The sequence below is a fragment of the Schistosoma haematobium genome, chromosome 1, assembly GCF_000699445.3.
Source record: "Schistosoma haematobium chromosome 1, whole genome shotgun sequence".
Lineage (NCBI taxonomy): Eukaryota > Metazoa > Platyhelminthes > Trematoda > Strigeidida > Schistosomatidae > Schistosoma > Schistosoma haematobium.
Genome location: NC_067196.1, coordinates 28,104,843 through 28,129,472, shown reverse-complemented (window position 1 = coordinate 28,129,472; position 24,630 = coordinate 28,104,843). Strand labels below are relative to the sequence as shown.

At 30.7% G+C, this 24,630-nt stretch overlaps 1 protein-coding gene across 1 annotated transcript in view; it reads right to left on the bottom strand.

Moving 5' to 3' along the window:
* Window positions 1-1,961: 1,961 nt before the first annotated feature.
* Window positions 1,962-24,630, bottom strand: part of MS3_00006702 (uncharacterized protein) — an 85,277-nt gene continuing 62,608 nt past the window's right edge. Inside the window, exons 8-12 of the mRNA XM_035730497.2 lie at window positions 10,371-10,501; window positions 8,417-8,493; window positions 7,009-7,067; window positions 5,468-5,584; window positions 1,962-3,875 (exon numbers count right to left, since the gene is read on the bottom strand). Coding sequence (XP_035588001.2) covers window positions 3,004-3,875; window positions 5,468-5,584; window positions 7,009-7,067; window positions 8,417-8,493; window positions 10,371-10,501 — 1,256 coding nt within the window. The 3' untranslated portion in view covers window positions 1,962-3,003. The remainder of the gene's footprint in view (window positions 3,876-5,467; window positions 5,585-7,008; window positions 7,068-8,416; window positions 8,494-10,370; window positions 10,502-24,630) is intronic.

Genomic DNA, 24,630 nt, shown 5'->3' with positions numbered 1-24,630 from the left:
TAATTTCCAACTCTATTAAATCTATAAAAATACGAAAAAGATTATATAAATGATTTCGCTCGGTCTATATTCACAAAAGTTTTACCGGCTGATAGAAAACCACTGATAGAATAAATACAAAAAATAACCTTTAAAAATGGAAAAAGCACTATCATATGTTCATGTATTTCTGATTACTCATATAATTAATTGTAATATATATATATATATATATATATATATATATATATATGTTCAATTGTATTGGTTGTTTGAATCCTCCCATTGAGGTTCAAGACACTCTTATTAGCATATGTACATCCTACACGAATGTTTCGATGTTTCCATTAAGTCATATGCGTTATAAAGAGAGACGGAGGCTAGCAGAGGAACTCAGGACGCACTGTTCGTCCTATTTGGGACTTGTCAGCTGGATTCACCTGTATCCCAGAGTTGACGTTCACTTCAAGACTAGTGTCCAGTACCATTCACTTAAAGCGTCATCGAGTTATCCACTTAACTTGTGCTATGAGTTGAAGTTTAATTCAATTATATTGGTTGTTTGAATCTTTCCAGTGATGCCTTGGAGTGAATATTAACTTTGAAATACAGTTATATCCAACTGACAATTTTCAGATAAGATGAAAGGCGCGTCTTGGATTCCACTGATACCCACTTTTCATATATATTTAATATGTTGACTTTGTAGTCAGTAGATCCGCATTCACTTATACCAATAATACATAACATAACTTCCTGTTTTATATTATCTTCAAATATAAATGAATAAACATAATACATCATGTAGACACAAAAATGGTACATAATCAACTGGGTATTAGAAAACTAATAATTCAACTGCTTTGATTTGATGTTTAAAGTAATTTAAACGTTAGTTTATCCAAATGTTATTGATTGATAATTAGCTTTACATCTTTCGATATTAACAGATTTATTTACTCAGTAAACAGAAACTTTTGCAGTCATCCCGATTTATTTTAAATGATTAAATAATATATGTTTTTTTTCTACATAGAATTATAAAATTAGAAAGGGGTTTTTGTGAGATTTTAGTAATTTTAATAGTTGAGTTCATGAATCAAATGACACTAGACAACCATGGAAAACCTAGAAGTACTGGATGGTCGTTTCGTCCTATTGTGGGACTCCTCAGCAGTGCACACACACGATCCCGCTCCGCGGAGTTCCAACCCAGGACCTATCAGTCTCGCGCGCGAACGCTTAACCTCTAGACCACTGAACCTAACTCATTTAGATAAAAGCTTTAAATTTTCAACTATTTATAGTTGACTCATTAAAATTTCTTGTATAGTATAGAAATAAATGTTCAGCTATTAAAAAAATTTGACTTAACTAGAAGAAAATAAATGCAATTAGCGTTTTGCACTATTTATGTGAATTAATCTTCATCAAGTGTTATGAAATAAATAAATAATAAAAGTAAGTGACGCAAATTTTCTTCAAGGGTTCACTTATTTTCTGTGTTCAAGTTAACAGTCATGTATCGTAACCTAATATATTTCTCAACACATTAACATAACTGTTAAAGAATACATATTATTACTCGAGAAGGCTTATAAGAATTGTCAACTTTTACAGTTAGCACCATAGATTGATTCTAGTTAGACAACCCTAGAGTCATAGCACTGGATACCTACCTTGACCTAGTATAACACTCGACATCAGGAGATTGACGTCCAGTGGTTTACATAATAGGACGGGACAACTGTCCAACGATTTCTAACTTACACTGGTTGATCAACTAAGATAAGTGATTGATATCAACTTAAAAAGATATACAATAATGTTTTGTTTGAATGGTTAACTAGTACATTCATATATGTTCTAATTCCGTAACTAGACATCCCACTATTCTATATCATTAATTCGTAGCATAATAGAACAATAAAATTTAATGAAAGATTTTAAAACTGAAAACTGTATTATAATTCAATTAATTTTTATTGGTTAATGTGTTTTACCCTTGTCAAAATTTATCATAATATTATTGTTATGAACATCATTACTGCTTTCATTAGAATTTTTACTGTTTAACATATCAGATAGGTTTTAGAAAGAAACCTGTTTCAGAAAAATGAAATTTGAGAAATAGAAAAAGAAAAAAGACAATGAAGAAGGCATGAATTGAAGAAGTCTCCCTCTCCATCTCAAAAACATCATATATGTATATATAAGCTGGTTTTGAAGGTAAAATAATTCAGAACAAATGATACCCTGTATTGAACGTAATTTTGTATATGTTTGAATGTCTAAATGTCTTTGTCTATCTTTTAACTTATCCAAAAATAAGTATATAGTAGTAGTTCTTTTACAGTTCAGTCAGTTTATGTTCGAATCCTTTATTTATTTATTTTATTGAAAGTTAAAATAAATTGTGTAAATAAGAATAGAAAGAATGAATTGTCCTGGTATTTTGTTTTGTTTTGGTTTTTTAGAATTTTGATTATGAATAATGTAAATACAATTAAGTAAGGTAAGCATGCCTATCAGATTAGTATTAATGAAGAACAATAAACTATATGATGAATTAATATGAATATTAAAAAAACAATACAGAAGAGAAGAGAAACACTTTTTTTCAGATCTCTTATAAATAAAAATCAACAGTAAACAAATAAATCATAAGTTTCCATATAATTTGTTTCAAGTACATTCAGGTGCTTGTGTGTAATAGTTATACGTGTAAGGGAATTATTCCCCTTTTTTCACTTTTCCCTAATACATATCATTTCCATATGTTTATTTATGTTTTACTCAAATCTACTCTGTTTATTCAAACACCGGAAATAAACCTCGGATTTTTGCCCATTTATTTTGTTTTGTCTTTTTTTGCTGTTGCTGTTGTTGTTGAAGTCAAGGAAAAGAAGAAAAAAATAACTTTACATTCATTCATCAAGAAGAAATGAAAGAGGTTTTTCAACAACAAAAAAATATTTGAAATATTCTTCAAATGATCCAGATTTATTTATTTTTGAAGAATCATTATTTTGTTGAACCAATAGTACCTAAACAAGTTGAATAAATGTTAATCCCATCATTTCCAACTATATCGTTATTTTTACATGTTGTCATTGATGGTGATGGTGTAGTAACAGTATTTATGCCTAAAATTGTATCATCTGACATACTACTATTATGAGTAATTAAACTATTAGTAGTCGTTAAAATATCTTCAGAGTTTATAAAACTGTTACTGTCTGTATCATTGATACGATAATTTTTAGGTGAATATGTGGTTGTTGGTGTGGTATTATAATGCGATGATATAAGATTAGTATTATAATTTGTCGATAATGTGGACATTGTATCAAAACTATTGGAACCATAATTATGATATGAAAGATGATTTAATGAATATCCATTTGATGTGTCAAAAGAGTTAGAACATGGCATAACAGTGGAATAACGAGGATTGTTTTGCTGCTGATGATGATGATGGGTAGTATTACTATTATTGTATGCACTATTTACTGTTTTATAATCTACACCAGAGTTATTAAATGGATTATTTGTTAGTATATTACACATGGATGATGAAGAAGATAAATTCGAAGGAATTTCATTTATGTCATCTGAATATACTGAATTATGGGGCAAACGATTATTTACAATACTAACACGATCTGGTAGCGTATAATCTGTTGGCATGACAAGTGAATCTATTCCATTAGTCTTTGGTGAAATATCACCAACGCATTGGTCACTACGACTATTATTAGTAGGGAATCGAATCGAATTATCTTGACTTGATGAATTGTTTAACATGGAACTATTGCCAAAACCAACAGAAGCTGCAGCGGCTGCGGCAGCAGCGGCTAAATAAACATCATTTGATGTAGGATGATTTGAGAATCCTATAAATAATAATCATAGTAATAATAACAAGAATGACAATAATATTCGTTTAATCTTTATTTTTAATTTAAGAACTGTAAATTACTTGATGTAATACAAAGAAAATGTATAATCCTTCGAAATATACATTCTTGTATTTTCTAAATCTCATAAATCAACTTATCTAAAGCATGTAATCATATGTTTTATGTAACATAATTACAGAGAATTGTTCATCCAACAAAGCAAGTTACTGACTTCTATTTTGGGGTATCTATTAGTTAGAAATAATCACATGGAAATATGATAAGTGTTCATTTCTCTTCAGAGTACACATAGATTTAATAAATTGTATACACTTTTCATTGCCATTATGCATCTCTTCATTCCTTTGGTCATATACATGGGGTTCATTAAAATTTGAGATATAAAAGAATTAGTTGATTTGTCGCTTGGGGAAGTCGAAACATCTCATCATGTAAATGATTAAGAAGATAAGATCAATCTATTAATGACATAAGTCAATACATATTTAACAGTATGATTCCTAGTACTAATGTAATGATCAAGAACCATACAGTAAATACTTCATTTGCAAAATGTCCTTCAACTGTCTTAAGCTTTATTGTTCCTTCATTTCCATACCAATCGCTCTCTGTTCTCGTTCTCTTCTCTTTGATCTCAACCTTCTGCTGCCAGGCATCCCACTTTCGATTAATCACACATACTACTTATATCTATCGTCATCAGTAGCACACACTACACTAACAGTTATGAGTATACTGTTTTTATTTAAGGTACACCTGTTTACATGTTATTTTCACCACAAGTTGTTATCGTTTGGGGCTAAAACTTAATTGCTGGATAAGTGATCAGTTTTAAACATTCATGTTTATGAGTAGACTGTGAGGGCGGTCCACGGGTGAACTCAAGGAAGCTCTGAAAAGCTCAGAAAGAGCACAAATCCACAAGTTATAACATAGACCTTTATAAATAACTGAATTCTTTTTTGACTTTACATTTTATTTTCACTTGGGTAATGCTAAAGCACAACGAAGATCCAGTATCGTTTAAAGTCTCAAATTGTGGGTTAATTTCTAAAAATAGTCATTAATTTCATCAGTCTCATTATAAACTATTAGAAATAACTCTACTAGGTTAGTAGATCTTAAACTTTATGTCCAATAGCAGTTTAATGTTTTAACTATATTGGTTAGAATGGGAGATCACGTTCAACATAACTTCTGTATTTAATTCAATGTGATAACTTCTCAGTATAACATTCACTTCATTTTCAGTGAGATATTTATTCAGAATTATATTCTATGTATTAATTTAGTGTGAACTTCATGCAGTAATCTGTTTTGTTATAACTCTGTATATTTCCCTTCCAAATACTATTTGTTAACTTATCATTAACTGTGACTAAAAGCAATATTTTAATCGGTTTATTGGTTAAAGAATGGTCGATATGCTTTGGAAAGTGAAATAAATGTAAATCTACATCAATTTTTGTCCTCTCATTTACGTTATGAGAATCGCATCAATTTCCTTTTTTAAGCAATCTGTGATTTTAATTATTTAATCGCGAATAAGTTGGATATATCCTTACCAGCTACTGCAGCGGCTGCAGCTTGAGCTGCTCTGGTATAAGCTGAATACGGTGGACCACCTTCCATATAGTCTATACATGGGGGCATATTGTCACTGATTGAATAACCATGTGGTCCTGTACATTAAAGAATTTTTAAAAAATCACAAGAAAACAAAGAGTTTAAAACAAAAATATTTCATAAAAGTACAATCATTTAATGAATAAACAAAATTGTATCAAATTCAATTTGTTTCTAATTTAAATTAAACTATTCTCTCTGATATGATCTAGTTTACTAAGTAAATAAAATTATTATTCAACACTTCATTTACTATAATCTGGCTGTCAAAACCATTTTATCATATTTTTTTTAAAAAAGGGCATAAAATTCTCAGTAAAATATTATCCTATTCATTAGGTTATGATAGACTTGCAGATTTTCATATCAGAATAAATGAATGAAAATTATGTCAATTCATTAAGTTGATATAAATTGGAACCGTCATCTTGAAATATGTTGATATTTATTTCATGAGATTGATTGAATGAATTATTAACGAATTAGTATTAGAAGGGGTTTTTGTGGATATTATAGTAATTTCAATAGTTGAGATCATGAGCCAATTGAATCTAGACTACCATGGAAAACCTGGAAACACTGAAGGGTTGTTTCGTTCTAGTATGGGACTCCCCAGCAGTGCGCATCCACGATCCCATCTCGCGAGTGCTTAACCTCAAGACCTTTGAGCTGGCATCTAATGGATACTAATGTATAACTTCAACTAATCCACGAAGTTGAGCGACACATCCACTATTGTATCTTATGGATTACTATCTCACAACAGACCCGGTTGAACTCCACTAAAAATTCTTGATGAGAATAAGAACAAAGAATTGGATTTAACATAAACTAAACGACGGTTTTGATCTTAAAAGGTTATAGATTGTAAGCAGGTGTTAAGAACCTAACGAGATAAAATGAATTCATGATATTCTATTCAATTCTTTTTTCTTGCTTTCGTCAATATAATACACGGAACCAAGTGTATGATATTAACCAATCACTCACATAATCCATTATTTCTTGATCAATTGGACTGTGAACAAGAGAAATGATCATTCTGTGATTCGATCATCACACCAGTGAATGAGTTTTGCGCCTGACTGATATCTAGCATTTGTTTTCTGAAGATATTTTCTTGAAAAATGATGTTACTTCTTCGATTAGGTAACAAAATAATTACCACAATATCACTCAATGTAACTTGATTAATCTACAACAAGGCAAACTGCACAAGATTGATAAATAGTATCTATATAATTCAAGTAGATTTAATATTCCAAACTTCAGGTAGCTATATACAAGACTAGCAATGAGATAACAAGATAAACTAAATGGTTGAACGGAATTTATTTCATCTTATATTGCAACTGAGATCATTCATGGGGTTAAAATCATTCATCAGCATTTTCAGTTTCAGTTCTTCAAATAAACATGTTTATTAATGGTTATATGTAAGATAATCAAAAATTATTCTCCACGTTGATTTATTTCTCACCTGCTCTGTTAGACTGGTCAATCATAGGTTGTACAATTCTTCGACGTGCATTAATAAACCTAAATGAAGAACATAATAAAAAGATCAAATAAGAATGAATAATTATTTAAACAATGTTGTTGATTAAGTTCATATTTGTTATCTTTGTATTCATATTCTTATATGTATACTAAAATGAAAGTGGTCTTTAAACTTTATGGAAATAATCAATGTTTCGTTGATGGATAGTCTTTAAACTCATTCTGAAATACATTTAAATATTTCTTTTGAAATACCGTATACAAAAGTTTACGCTGCATTGAATTATAAAAGGTACAATTCGAATCATTTTAGGAGATAATACATATATCATAAAAAACAAAAGACAACAGATCGTTTCTAATTCTACTCATCAAAAGGTTATATACAGAATTAAAATGTCTTACATCATCAGCAGCAAAGTTATTTCGTCATTGTTTATGATACTTCATCAGCATTTACACAGATTTCATATATGATCATATATTAAACTTTCAAATCGCTTGGGTAAAAAAACGATTATTGGTCAATATGTTGATATTTTACTATTATAAATTAGGTTTGTGCATGAAGTGTTGAATATGTACTGATAAGTAGGTTTAAACTATTATACAGTAATTAGTTTTGATTAAGATTGTTTGCCATTATTTCTGGGCTAAAATCGTCGAATGTCGAAAATTCCCTTAAAATAACAAAATATTACTGAACAAACTGCCGGAGACGTTAAGAAGGAAAATAGACGATACATTTACTTTTTTAATGCCTAATAAATAATCTTGGTGCATACCAATTCTTTAAGAGGATCAAATTGTTAGTTTGTTAACTTACAGATTAAGATTAGTAAGCTGCTGAGTTAAAGGGAATTTCAAGACTTTATCCATAATGTGTCGTAATAAAAACTCGTTTGCTGAGTCTATCTCTTCTGTTTTATTGGATTTTTTAATAATTCGAATATTTAGCCTTAAGTATTGTGTTGTATGCTACATATCCTGACAGATATAAGTAGTATATGGCTCGAGTCGGAAGTGGAATGCCTGCCAACAGAAGATTGACTTGAAGAAGACGTCAAAGAAAACAGAAAGCAGTTATAAAAACAACAGAATTGGAGGGATCATAAAGCATGTAAAGGACAATTGATACAAGATGTGCAAATAATGTATTTAATGAATGGTTTTCATATTTTACAAAGGCACCATGTAATTTTGTATTAAATAATAAGTTGGTTTCTTCCCACCGGAGTTCTTGTTCACTACAGTATAATATGAAATGTTAACAACATATGCAATTAGTCTAATCCATGTTATTGTGTAGTTAAATAACATATTCATTTAAGTTTTTAACCAAGCAAATTTAAAATAAACATGAGTGAAACAATTCTAATTTAACTTACCAATTATTTACTTGTAAAATAGTTAATCCTGTATCTTGAGCTAATTGTTTCTTCTGTTCTTCCGATGGATATGGATGCTTTATAAAAATAGATATTACATGTATAGTATATTACTTAAATATCCACCTTCATTATATATACAACAACAAAAGTAATTAATGACCTAATGGTATATACTATCATCATGTACAGGATTCATACTGTATGTTATTTTCAATTCGTCGAATGATTATATTAAGATATTAGTTTATGATGTCATTTTAAATAATATAGATCAAGCTAATGAACTGAATTAAACAATACTAATTTCAATGGTTGAGATCATGAGTCAATTAAAGCTAGACCACCATAGAAAACCTGGAAGCACTGGACGGCCGTTTTGTCCTTTTGTGGAACTCCTTCTAACCCTTCTGATGTGAATACTAAGACAGGCAAACACTAGTTTTCCATTCTCTAACATACTTTCCAGATGATCAACATTTAGATGAAATGATTTTTAAGTGTATACTTTTTAACTATGCACATCTTCTTTTAATCATATACATCGATTTCTACTGATAAGAAACTTTATTTATTAAGTTGACAGAATATGACTTCAAGTCGACATATTTCTTTTTCGTTTTTGAAATAACCAGTGATTAACACCTGAACTTAAAGTTATTCAACCACAAATAATCAAATGTTTAGAAAGAAATTCTTATTATTTTCCTAAGCATAAAATATAATTATTCCCTATAATTTTGTAAATAAGAAAAAGAAAACTCATCATCTGAATCAAGTTAATTCGATGATGCATAAACACTGACAAAATATATATTGAATGTTTTTTTGTCTTTTTAATCTATTGTAATCAAGCAAAACAGTGCCATAAATAAACATTGTAGTTGTAGATTAATGAGTAATTAGATATCATCAAGAATGATCGAAATACTAAAGACACATTTCATATGTCTGAATCAATTCATTGACTATATTATTGGTATACAATCTATTCAGAGAACTGACTATGACAATAACCAATTGAAGGATTTCTTAATTAATATCAGAAGGGGTTTTTGTAGATATTGTAGTAATTTCAATAGTTGAAATCATGAGTCAGTTGAAGCTAGACTACCATGGAAAACTTGGAAAAACTGGACAGTCGTTCCCTCCTATTGTGGGACTGATATGTTCTGGGTTGGAATATCGCGAGGCGGGATCGTGGATGCGCATTGCTGAGGAGACACAATAGAAAAAAACTGCCGTCCAATGCTTCCAGTTTTTCCATGGTGGTCTAGCTTCAAATGACTCATGATCTCAACTATTGAAATTTCTTAATTATTTATTTAGTACATTAGCTATGTTTATCTTTCTTAGGACTCAAGGACCCTTCGTTACCTAAAATGTTAACAACAGCTTCTTGTGTCAGAATTACCTGTTTAAAAAGTTTTAAACGTAGTGGTGTAATTATTTCCTAATCTCAAGTTGTTTATAGTGCTCAGTGATTTTCTTTGGAATTATGTCACCGACAAACTGAATTTGATGTGTAATTAGCTTCATAATGTCTCATGGATAGCTAATAAGTTAAACTGGTAAAAGAAAAACGATCATCAATTTTACGTAGAGCCCCCTAGTTAGTCTACGATAGTTAAAGTCGCGTCAAATATGATAAACAGCACAGAATTCACTTTTTAAAAGTTCTTGCTTAGGGCTCATCAAATTTTATAAGTGATAAGTTGTGTATTCAATCATTCATTTTGTTTGCAATCTTTGTGAAACCGGATATTAAGTCATACATAAACCTTATTACATTGTTATAATTCATTATGAAATTATATCGACTTAGCTGACAAAGAACCCTCAAACTATTTTCAAATAGAAAGCGTTAGATTGCATTTATCCAAAAATGCTAGAAAAAAACTTTAAAACAATGTACTTTACAAATATCATTTATTCATAGGTATTTACAACTTACTGTTAAATGTTGAAAAAGCCATGCTCTCATGATATTTGTAGCAACTTTTGGAAATATTCCACGCTTTTTCTGCCTTTTTAAATCATTTCTAGTTTCTGAGTCTAATTCTTCCATGACATCTTTTTGTGAACCTATGAAGTCAATAAAATAAAACAAAAAGTATTTTAAAGAAACCCATAAAATGTCTTTTCATATGTTAGAACAAGATTTATTACAGTTTAGAGAATCAAAGCTAGAAACATGGAACATAAATTATTTTCAATTAGTTTTTTCATCATGGCTCTACACTAATATATATGATTTACAATGATGACCCATCGATAACTTTTACACTAGAGGAAGAACAAAATAATAGCATATCGTTTCTAAATGTCCAATTAACTAGAAGAGCACAATTGATTGATCACTGGGTGGTGATCAATGTCATGCTTGTCTAGTCCTTATTAGTGCAGATCGAATGCTGTCGATCATGTTGCAATGTGGCCACGGCTCGAATAGCTCAGTGGTAACGTCTCTGACTGTGAAGCTGGGTGACACGAGATCGAATCCCCCAGGGAGCACCAGTTCCTTCAAAGATTACAGGTACACCTTGCTGACGAGTGCCAAGTAGCACGAAACCCGGGTCCAGGGTTTCCTGTTGACTACCTCCAACCACCATCTAACTAGAAGAGCAGATGGAACATTAAAAAGAGGGATACATAGAAAGTGTACAGTTGGACAATACACTAATTTCTATAATGTTGTACCAATCAGATACAAAAGAAACTTGATAAAGATCCTGACTCATCGTGTTAGAATGATTTACTTGGATGACATTATTGTAGATGAATTGGTTGATATTCGTAACTTGCTTAGTAGGGATGAATACCCAACGAAATTCATCAAAAAACATATGAAAAGAACGATAAGGGTAAGTACCGTTCCGAAGCAAGTTCTGTTCTTAAAATTACAATCCTTAAATGATACTACCGTAGAAATTGTGACTTAAAAGTTAATAAAGGCGGCACAGAAAACATTTAATGCAGCCAGACTGAGTGTCGTCTTCTACAACCGCCCTATAATAAGAAGGGTTAACAAAAACAGATTGCTTGGATTCGCCACATCCATATGCATTTACCAATTCAACTGCTCCTGTGGAGCCAGTTATATAGGGCATACAATTCGGCAAGTCCGTCATCGCATAACAGAACACCAACCATCCTGGTTAAGCAAAGGACAAGAAAGAGTGACTAAGAGTTCTGTTCTCGCTCACTTAGTGGTCACAGGTCACCAAGTTGAACTGAATAAAGCTTTTAAGATTATCCACCATATTCCATCAAATTTGTCACATGGTTTAAGAACTCGTATTTCGCATATTGTTGAGGCCATTGGAATCCATGTTCACAAACCAAACCTTTGCATCGAAAAGAACTTTGTACAACCACTCTTGCTACCTTGGCCAACGGTATGGGAGTTTGTAGCAGAACTTTTATAATTTATTTCCGTATTTCTTTCAGCTTTTGTATTTTACTTATTCTCAACATTCGTTTTTTGATTCCAACATAACTACTATACTACAAACCATTCATCAAAATATTGTGTCAGTTCCTTCTTCTTTTTTTTAATATATTATGCAACGTAGCATTATTATTTCATTATTATAAATCATGTATATTAGTGTAGAGCCATGATGAAAAACTGAATGAAGAGAAATTTGATAATGATGATGATGAAACTATGTTCATTTTTTAGAAACCATTTTCTCTGAAATCAGTCCTTTTAGAATAATCAATATTAATGTTTAATTAATGGAGTTACCAGAATTTGTTAAGATCTAGTTATCGGTATGGAAAAAAACAATAAGGCAGTTTTTGATGTTAGTTTATAACTTAGAAACACTAAACGCTCTCAAAAAAGTTTTGGATACAATGTAAAAAGTGTTTATTGGAGTTAAACCAGTAAATTAAAAAAATTTCTACCAACAATATGTTAACGTTTATGAAGAAAATGTGTTCATATTTTCAAAATACAGTATTCACATAATTAAGATAATTTGCTACACTTTACTGGAGAGACAAAGCCGAAAATGAATTTTTTATATATTCCTATCTAAAAGTACTTAGACACTAGGAATACTAACAAAGATCAAACCTCGGTATAAAACTTCTCATCATTCTGTTTATAATTGTCAACAATTAATGTGGTTTTACAATAATGTTCAGACATCTAGCTAATTTATCACAACTTAAATGAAGTCAGTACATTCCTATCATTTGATAGTTTAGAATACATCATTACTCAATCATTCACGAGTAGAGTGAATTCTTTTTTAAACTACAATGTTTAAATTATGTTATAGTTGAGCTCTAAAAATATGTAAATGATCACTCAATCGAGATGGTGGAGAAGATTCGTAGCTCAGATGGATGATTTTAAACACTGATATAAGGCAATCAATAGGTTGTTATCAGTGAAACTGATGATTTGATTACTAAATACTTTGATTGACAGGATAGATGTGATAAGGACTGGATCATTTCTAAAATATAACTGAATGACTATTTAAATACTAGTTATTAAATTATTGGACTCCTCAAGGGAAAACGGAGAGAACAGACCAGCTTCAAACTGAAGAGGAAGTTAGAAAAAGATGATGGAAGTGGATAGGACATACATTTCGGAAATCATCAAACTGTATCATGAGGCAAATACTAACTTGCAATCCTGAAGGGAAACAAAAAATAGAAAGACCAAAGAACACACTGAGCTGAGAATTGGAAGCAGACATAAAAATGTTGAATAGCAACTGGAAACAACTGGAAAGGATTGTCCAGGACAGAGTTGTATGTAGAATGCTACTGGTCGGCCTATGCTCCTTCATGAGGGGTAACAGGCGTAAGTAAAGTAATAAGTAAGCATAAAATTATTATTGCTCTAAGAACCACTAAATGAAATATATTTTTTACCACAGACATCAATTGTTATTCGTGGATCCTCGTACTTAGTCCAATTAAAAGAACAATTTTAAATTAAATTTTTAACTAAAGTTATAAAAACACTATACATTTATTTCAGTATTGATTAAACTTCATAATTAAACTAGGCCAATCACGTAAATGATTATTTGATTACTGTGTTATGCAAAATGAATTGAGTTGCATCATTAACTAATTGTAGTAATTCTGTAATGATCTTGAACTAGAATACAATAACTTTTCAGTACTTTCAGCCAATTCATATATATATATAATTAATTTAAGCAGACGATGAAAGTCGTCTTAAAGTGTATGCCTTATTGTAATTAGATATAGTTTCAATGAAAAATTCGGAAAAAAACGGAATGATCATAAAAAGGTTTATATTCTGTATTTTTCTCTACATTCACTTAAACTTCCAGGTAATATGACCATATTTATGATGATTTATGTTATATGAATACAGTGTAAATTACATATTAATCATTGTTACAAACACCAACAACAGTAATAATCGGTAAGTAGTATTCTTGAACACTTGTTATTTCATAATCACAATCTCGATTATTAATGTTACCATAAATCGTAAAACTGAAAATTACCAGATTCCATCTTGATTTTATCAGATTACGCATACCGTTTTTTTTAATGAAAAGGTGTGTAATACACTCAACTATAAGCTTGTGTACATAGATGTGTATGCTTCCTCTATTATGTTTAGTTAACATTACTCTACATTATCATCTACGTTAAATTGTCCCCTTTCTAAAATTATATACTGAGTACTAGGTTGAAAAAAGTCTGAGGAATATCGATATAAATCTTGATTTAAAAAGATCAAGAATAAATAAATGAGAAAAACAACATAACGAAACTTTTGTTTATTTCTTCTTGTCAAGTCGGACATCAATCATTGTCATTTTACTGGTAGGTATAACCAGTAGTGTATGTGTGAGTGTGTGTGTAGAAAACCTGAAAGACAAGATTTCTATAAATAGAAAGGTCGCGTGTTCATTTTGAATGAATTGTAGAAATACAATATATTTATACAAAAATACGAACAAAACAAAAGCGGTAACAATCATAACTAGAAATGTTTAATAAAACACAGTTAAGAAATGGAACAAAGTGATAAACGTCCGATTGTGGTTTACTAATAGTAGAGAGAGTGAAAATGTTTAAAAGTTTCATGCATATTTATTAAATACTCAAACACGAACTCAAAAAAGAAATGTTGATGCAGTAATATTTCCATTATGATTAGTTTGACAAGCAAACCATTCATAAACCAGTTAGTATAATTTCACTATGATAAAAATGTGATTTAACTCATGAAAATTGAACAGATAAACGATAAATATGAATGTAAGTCTGTAAACACAAGTATTTATAATGTTTACTCATTTGCCCATTTGTAATGAGGTGACAAAAAAATCACAAGAAAGAAACTTAAGTCAAATTATAAACCAGATGGTAATCGGACTATTTAATTCTTTATCACACAACAAAAATAGCACTTCTGGACATTTATTTATCAGTAAATTATATTTAAATAAATATGGAATCATGAGCTAACATAATTTGATGAGTATGATGTTTCTATTTGTATGTATGTTATTTATCTTAGATGAAAGAAAATCTCACTCCATATGGTTATTACTGTATTACTGTAATGATCATGGTTTGGAGGGAAAAATTTTCAATACATGTATATAGAGCGAAAATTCGAGAATGATGCTAATATGTTTATTGTTTGTATATGTTTGGTTAAATTTTCGACCGAATATTAAACAAATAATGGAAATAGGTAATTCAATTTATCTTTTAATATTGAGAAAATGAAGTTGATCTTAATGATTGTTGACAAAATTGTTTTAAGAGATTAGTTTGAGTGTTTAATTGTAGTAATAACATTTAAATAAACTTCAAAAATTGACAATAAGTCCCAGATTTTATATTTTAAGTGACAGAAGATTAATATTGTTGAGTACTCCGTTAAACAATGACAGAATAGTGCATTAACGATAATATTAGTAGTTGGTAAATATTGTCTTCAAACTGGTTTATTAACTTTAAATTACACAGTTTCAAAACGGATCATTTTCGACTTGAATCACCTGAACAAAAAGGATGTCATAACATATTTTGTAAAGTTAATTGGAATAATAATGTTCTGAAATGTTGAATCTTTTGACTTAATAACCTGTAGCATTATTTTCTTCAAGGATTATTGTGTTACATTAAAAAGGAAGAATACTTTTGTAAAATCTCAGAGAATGAATTTAAAGTAAATCCAACTTTTCGCTTAACAATCTGGTTCAAGCTTTTTCACAGAAATATATTCAAACATCAAAATTATCGAATATAAATAGGTGCATGGTTCTCCGGTTCACTATATACTGAATAGATCATCCAGCCAACGTTAACGATGTTTTTACATAGGATTTTACAAATACATTCTTCCCCTTTGATGTCTCACATCAACTCGGTGTCCAAATACTGTGAAACTGTTTGATTAAATTTAGACAAAAGTTCTCATAAATCATTGTGTTAGACTACATTGTTTAAAAACGTTTAAGACTGAACCTATTTATACATCATTTAAAAATATAGAAAAAAGCATTTCAAAATCTCATCAGAATATTACTTATCGTCACTGTGAAACACTCGACAATAATATAATCAAATGAAAACAGAATAATAGGTGAGTATGTGAACCACTTGCTTAAATCATCAACAAAAACAGATATTAAGTTCAAAGTGAACCCATTGCAAGATTGAATTTATGAAAGGTCAAAAATAATATACGACGAAGTTTCAGCACAACTGTTTGTTCAAATAGTTGATAGGTAGTTAAAAAATAAGCTAGAAGTTCAAGGGTATAATTTCAAAAGTAACTAACCTATTCATCATCATTCACCTGTTTATTTATTTTAGATACATAAAAATCATTTTCTATCCAAGAAAAATACGGTTAAATTAAACGTTACTCAAAATTAGAAAATGAATGTTTTTATCTATCTTCTTTTAAAAAAAACACATGAAAATAAAACACGAAGAATATAGATTAGAAGAATTCAAAAAAGGTAGTAGGGTTTCAGAGAAAGATTAGGGGGGGGAGAGTAAAGGTTAATAATAGAAGTAGGAATATCTTAAGTGTCCCAAATGTTTTTTTTAATTCATCATGAAATTACACATACAATAAGGGGTCTCGATGTTCATTCCATTTGAAATAGAATAAATGGTATAATGAAGTATAGTATGAGTGAATAAGTGGGTATGTGCATGGTGTATGTTACTGATTTAGATGATTAATTCATTTTCCAATTCATTTAACTGTTTATTGACTGGAACCGTTTAACCTTCTATTCATTTAAAGGATAAACCAATTTAATCAGTAAATAAATAACTAACACAATACACACAAACACTCGTAATTTTCACAGGTGTATAACTATTGAAACTTCTTATTAATTCTCAACCACCACCACTACTACCACCCTACTTTGTTGGAAAAAAAGAAGAAAACATTCAGAATAATAGAATAAGGTAGACAGTGACGTAGAATATTTACATGAAAATAAATGAAATCTATCTAACTCATCAATCACTGACATTTTTTGTTAGAAATAAAAAAGAACGACCGAAACACAAAAAAATATCTACTAGAAATTAAATGAACACGAGTTATCTTTTTCCTGCTTTTTCCAATGTGCTTTTTTGTTGTTTTCCAATCTTTCTTTTTTCTCTCATTACTTTTTCTATATTTATTTACTAGTTGTTGTTTTCTTCTCTTTTTTTGTTTCGCTTTCGTTTATATTATTAAAATTAAAATGACACGTACGTGTATACGTGCATAGGTGTGTATTACAAATGAATACACATGCACACACATATATACCCCACTCCTATAGACAGAAGTCATTTACTCTAAATAATCAACCCATTCATTCAATAGAACAATAGTAACAACGACCAAAAACAACAACACATTGAGGACATTTAGTGGATTACAAATAAAATTCATCGATTAATTCCGTTTTAGTTGACTAAAGTCAATGAAGTCAAACTATGCTAAATGATGCATGTTTATGTTGATAAAATTAACAAGAAGCATTATACATACAAAAAACAAACGATTCAGTAGTCAAATAAATTATAAATGATTAGTTTTGAATGTCAGATTATTGATTAACTACCAATAGGACATTCATTCATTAGAAGGGTTAGGAATAATCGACTATTGATTGAATGATCTTCAGTTTGACAAGTATATGTTATCTAGTTCAGTGGATGGATCATTACGTCAATTTTTTAAACATTAATAGATAGTTTTAGAACGGATTTCATAATAGAAGTGAGATATGTGGTTGAATAGATTGTTTTCGAAGAAAAAATTCGATAATTATAACAGACTAATATTTCTTTCATTAAAACTTAATAACAACTTGAACATGTTGTTTCAATAGGTTAACGTCATATAACAGTAATTAAGTAAGTGACACTTTGTTATTAGAAGTAAAATATTTTGCGTTTGAAATTCTACAGTAACACACATTTACAGCTTGTCGATTATCACTATGTATAGTGTTTCATTTTACCACTCACGATCGAATTAGATAGTCATTTCAAGGTAAATAAACTGCTTCTATGAAATGTATAATAGTTCAATGTTTTTAATCATAAATTAAAGAATCGCTAAAATTTGTGGAGTATTAGTCATATATTTCATTTCACTTCGAGGATCGTAGTCTGTGTATACCCATGACTTTACAAGCAATCAAGTATATATATATATATATATATATAGAGAGAGAGAGAGAGAGAGAAAGAGAGAGAGGGAGGGAGGGAGATAGAGTGTGAGTGAGTGAGTGAGTGAGAAAGGGACAATATAGATTATAAGAAGTTTTGCAAGCTTCATTGAAACCATGTTCTCGATAGTAGCAACATTATCAATAAGATGTTTTTGAATAACATCATCATTCAGATAATTCGACGAGAATATAAAGTATGTATGTTAGATCAATACATTTTCACCAATCTGATTACACATTTACTTATTAAGATATCTAAGTATCAAAAAGAAAGGTTAATCAGACAAACTGCTGTGTAAGCGAGAAAAAAACAGATAATAAGAAAACACTATAAATCATTCCATTCTGAACAATAAATAAATATCAGGGTAGGTTTATTGAAAGTACTCGTTTTTTTGAATACACGAGAGGGATTTGAAATATTCATTGGGTTGTTTTGATTTATCAAAAGGACTAACTGTTTAAAATCAATATTACTGGTAGTAATAGGGAAGGTGATATTAGCTATAAGAATAAACAAACGAGAATGTTTTTATTGATATACATTACTCTTAGAAAAACCAACTGTGCTCGTTGCTGAGTATTTCTTCCAAGATGATGAAATTGAACTAAGTGGTTCATATGTGTTGTTGCATCCTCTTAGAGTCATTTGAATATTCCAGCTAATGCATGTCTGTTACTAAAATACAAAACACACTTTTTGCATAAAAGGCACTTTTATTTTAGAGTTTCTCTTTCTTGGTCATGGACCTACTTAATCGAAGTGACAATCAGTTGTCACTGCATAACTTCATCAGTGTTTTAAAGTTACTTTAGCCTCTAAACACAATTAGTAAATACCTCTTACCACAAAATGTAATGTTTACATAAATGCTTCTCTGTATATTAGTTAGTCATTTGTTGATAATTTGATAACCTACTGTTTAGTATATATAAGATTTACAAGTGACTGCTGTGAATAAAGTCATATACCATTAATTCATTGTTTGTATATGTATATGTTTGAGTGAACATGCCCAGTCGTTTATTAAGATTTATTATAAGAATTCTTCTTTGGACACTATAGCATTCGACATATATAATAAAGCAGATGGTTTGTTAATTCATATCACAAGAAACATACAAACAGCAGGACAATGAGAGAAAATGAGATACTCCATTGGGAGAAGGTATAAAGAAGGCATGGAAATAATCTTTTCCTGAACACACACAAAACATGATGTTTATGTTTTATCTAATGTTTAGTTTATAAAGTCAACTTTTTCGAAAAAAATATATAAATAAATAGGTTTTCAAATTTACCTTCTATTTCATTGTCATACATACAACTAGTAATTTTTGACTAAAATTGTCAATTTTCTCCCACCCATTACAAAGGTTCCTCAAATAATAGGCAATATTTTAGGATAAATGATGTTTTTAAGTATTCCTTAACATATGCACAAGGGTTCTTCAGAGTGTCTTTGCACTTTCTACTATTTCATATTTGCGCATATACCGCCTGGATAAGCACTAAAATGGACTATAAGACACAGAAATCCATATATATATATATATATATATATATATATATATCAGTCAGCTACAACGTAGGACCAGGTACATTTGTGCATCAGTCCAAGTTGCCATACAGCATTAGCATAACAAGATGAACACCGGATTCCCAGAAGTAATGGTGGTAATGTAAAATAGAAAGATTGCATATAAAGACATAATACAGCAAGAAAGAATTGTTTCGTAGAAAGAAAGATATGGAATAATTTTAATCTCATATTTTAAGGGAAGACAGAGGGTGTATACACCAACGTCATTGTGATAGATTCTGAGTCATGTCACCAAGAGTCTCCAACCATTGGTTACGATAGTCACGCGGACCCTAACCGAGTAGTTTGCATCTGCAAACATGGGTCAAACTAGAGGTTAACGACTTCAAGCAGTGATACCACGTTTTGTTTTGGCCACCCCTAACTTTCTTCCAAACACGTGGCCCAACCATCTCAATCGATGAAGATTTTTACAACCTCATCAACTGATTTACCATCATTCCCTAATACCCTCCATCTAACCTGACTATTACTTACCCAGTGATCAAAACAGATGCGAGCAGTATTTCTAAGACATCTGTGGTCAAATATTAGTAGCTTGAGAATATCTTTTGCTCTTAATGGTCACGTTTCGTAGCCCTAAAGTGAAACAGAACCAACTGCCGCATAGTATACTCGTCATTTAATTGATAGACGAATATATATACTAAAGACATTTATGATGATATATTTTATTCACTGACAGTTTGTCCTTTTCGTTCGTTTAGAATTACGAATAAGAATTCCTTATTTTTTGATCAACATTAGACCACCCTTGGAAACATGGAAGTATTAGGTAACCATTTCTTCCTAATACATCAACCCTCAGTGGTGTGTAAACATAGTCCAGCTGGTAGAAATCAAGCACAGGACCTACTGCCTTAAGCAAGGATACTCAACTTCTATATGATTGGGTCAGTATCCAACTATGTGAATGTCTGACTTCAACCAATTCACGATACTGGGGTAAGTAACTGTCTTCTACTCATCATGGTTCAACTCCTATTTTTCATTGTAATGTAATGAAGTTTACAAACAGATTAAATGAAGATCTTGCTGTCTAAACTATAGAGATTTCAATAATTTTTAAACATTTTACTTTTACCCAAACGTATATATATGTATATATCCAGTGCTGTTGAAATTAATTATTGTTGAGTGTTTATATAAATAAGGACTATGATGTAGTGCTTTTAAATGTGTATGCATATGTGTTTGGGTACATCTCTGTATGTGTGTATGTCAGTGTGATCATTCGTAAACATACTCAGTGATAAATGATCATTTATTCTTCTACATTTACATTTTCGTGAATTCATTCGTTATTCACATTGATTGATCAGTAAATTAGGTATCCTTTCCCCGTTAAAATTATTTTCTCAGTAAGAATAACAAAAAAAAGAGGAAAACATTTCAAAAGTATAGATTAAGTGATTATCTTATCATTAGTAAGAAAGGAACAAAAAATCAGGCTTTAAAAATGAGGATTTCTTTTTTAAGGAAAAAGAAATAGCAACTTGATACTTCAACATCTTACTCAAAACACAATCCATCTGATCAATATTTTGCATTATTCCATTTTAAAATTCATTTGTTAATGTTTTATTTGTAATAACAAAACAAAAAAGAATGAACATTAGATAAAAATATGTTTCTTATTGCCTCAGGCTAATTATTCTCTTATGTACAGTATGGTATTTATTTATGTATAAAATAAAAATTTGATTTACTATTTCAAACAGATGGGTATGACATCATAGACAGTATAAAATGTTACTAATATCATTTTACATTAATTAGAAAATTGTACATAATTATTAAACTGTAAATGACAGATTAAAAGTAAATTAAAGTCTTTTTTTAAGTAAAGAAATAAGTATATAATTGAATTAGATAAAAGTAAGATACTACTGTAAAGAAACTCTAACCAAAACTAATAAAATCATTTTATATATAAATGTATATATACATGAAATAACGCAACATTCATAGAATCAATAAATTTTCATCCATTGAAAGCAAATTAATTAGTCTGATTTTCAATTTATTTTAATAAAAATTAAGAAATCTTCAGGATAAAAAAAAATTAACCAACTATTATTTCACTGATTGAAACCATAAGTCACTTGAAGCTAGACCAGCATGAAAAACCTTGAAGCACTGGACGGCCGTTTCATTCTAGTATGGGACTCCTCAGCAGTACGTATCCACGATCCCGCACCCTGCGAGATTCGAGCCCAGGACCTATCAGTCTAGCGCCAGGCGCTTCAACTGACTCATGATTTCAATCAGTGAAATTTCTAAAAATCAGCACAAAACCCTTTCTGATAATATTCATCTGCTCACTAGTGAATGACTTCAAGAGATACTCCTAGAGTTCTAGTGAGAAGCCGTTACCAGTGGAGTTCAACCAGGTCCGTTGCGAGATATCAACTCACCGAAGATAATGGTGTACGGTGGTACAACTTCGTGGATTGGTTGAAGTTAGACATTAACACCGTTGGATGCCGGCCAGTTCAGTGGTCTAGTTGGTTAAGCGCCTGGCGCGAGACTGATAGATCCTGGGTTCGAATCTCGCGGGGTGAAGGATCATGGATGCGCACCGCTGAGGAGTCCCATACTAGGACGAAACGGCCGTCCAGTGCTTCCAAGTTTCCTATGGTGTTCTAGCTTCAACTGACTCATGATTTCAATCAGTGAAATTTCTAAAATCTCCACAAAACCTTTTCTGACAACTATTATTTATTTATTTATTGGCTTAGATAAACTTTAAGTCAGATAAATAAACTTATATTCTTAGATAGCTAGTGTTCAAATATCTTATTGATAACAAAATTATTAAAAACGTACTTCTTTATGCCAGTTACCCCTCTTGGAGTAGTATACACCGATCACCAACATTCTACATACAACTCTGTCCTGGACAATCCTTTCCAGTTGTTTCCAGTTATTATTCAACTTCTTGATGTCTTCCACTTTTCCGTTCCTCCTTCAGGAGTCCAAAATAACCCTTGTCTCGTAATGCAGTTTGATGATTTGCGTAATGTATGTCTTATCCACTTCCATCGTCTCTTCTCAATTTCCTCTTGAGCTGGAAGCTGGTTTGTTTTCTCCCACAGTAGCCTGTTGCTGATGGTATACGGTCAATGGACATTCAGTATCTCACGTAGACAACTGTTCATAAATAATTGTGACTTCTTGATGATGGTAATAGTAGTTCTCAAAGTTTCAGCTCCGTACGGTAGAACTGTCTTGACGTTCGTATTGAAGATTCTGACTTTGATATTGGTTGACAGTTGTTTTGAGTTCCATATGTTCTTCAGCTGTAGCAATGCTGTCTTCGTTTTGCCAATCCTTGACTTTACGTCTGCATCAGATCCTCCTTGTACATCGATGAGGCTTCCGAGGTACGTGAAAGATCCCACCTCTCCCAAAGTTTCGCCATCAAGTGTGGTTGGGTTGGTCTTCTTCGTATTGTATTTGAGGATCTTGCTTTATCCCTTGTGTATGTTGAGTCCAACTGATGCGGAGGCTGCTGCTACACCACACTAGATCTCCTGGGTTTGAATCCTTGTGTACCCTTGTATCAGCATCATTGAAGAGTCCCAGACAGGAGCAAAACAGCTGTCTAGCTCTTTTTGATTTTCAGTCGTTTAATCAGCGTCAATTTGTCACGTAGACTATAAAATCAGACAGATTTCCAAAGCACTCACACTAAAAATCATGTCAAGAAGCCAACTACATCGAAAGAACTATGTAAAAATCAGTGAGTGATTGACTAGTATTCAGTCCTGATTTTTTAGATTGTTTCTGTCTAATCAAGTCGAAAACGAAATAAACACTATTTACGGTACCAGATCATTATCATGCTATCTTGTAGATAGTAAAAATAGAAAACGTGAAGAATTTGACTTCATCTGAGCACCTTATTACCTCTTTTTACCATAAGACGTGAAAGATACAGACCACTTTAATTGAATATTCTATTTTAATTAATTCAAAATGAATTGGTAGAATGGTTGCAACCTCTATGATTGAGTTATTAAACTTAGCCTATTTATAGTAACATAAATATAAAACTGTCTTCATGACTCTATGGATTGTTACTAGTGGTGGAATCCAAAATATGAGTTTCGTCCTATTTTTGACTAGTCAGCTTAACGTGCCGAAATCAAACAGCTGGTATACTCATTGAGGCTCAAACCTACTACATTAGGCTTTGAATAGCAATACGTTATCTTTTGAGCTGTTGAGTCCAGATGTCTACTAGGTTTGTTAACGACTATGAAGTCATATATGAAAAGGTATGGCTCTTACTGATGTTGATATTTGGAAATTCAATTGATAAATTTCTGTTGCCATATATGCACTCTGTGCAGATAGCCTTGTAATATTATGAGCATTTCAAGATAATATACACAGGTCAAAAAATACCGAACAAAATTCAGTCGTAAATATTAGCAGTATAACCAGTAAAATCCTTACTAATAATGAAATATCTTTATATGTTATTAAAAGAGGTAATGCATAATTTAAATACAAAGTGGTTACATATAATAGTTGCTTAATTTTAATAATGCATTCTTCTATCTATTAAAAATATTATAATAGATAGATAGATTTAACCATCACGGTGAGTTATTTGTTATACGAAAATTCCTACTGACCTAAAGATAAGACTTTCTTTGTACAGATGATAAAATAAATTTTCAGTCCCTGATATATGAGACAATTAGAATATATATATATCCATATATCCATATTTAATGTATGGTCGCTTTCATTTTCTGGCCAAATCTTTTAACATAATTAATGTTCTATTATATTTAAGGTTTAATTTTTGTGTAAACTAAAGAAAAAAGAGAACAATAAAGAAATTGTTTCACTAAGCCAATTTGAAAAATCTCCT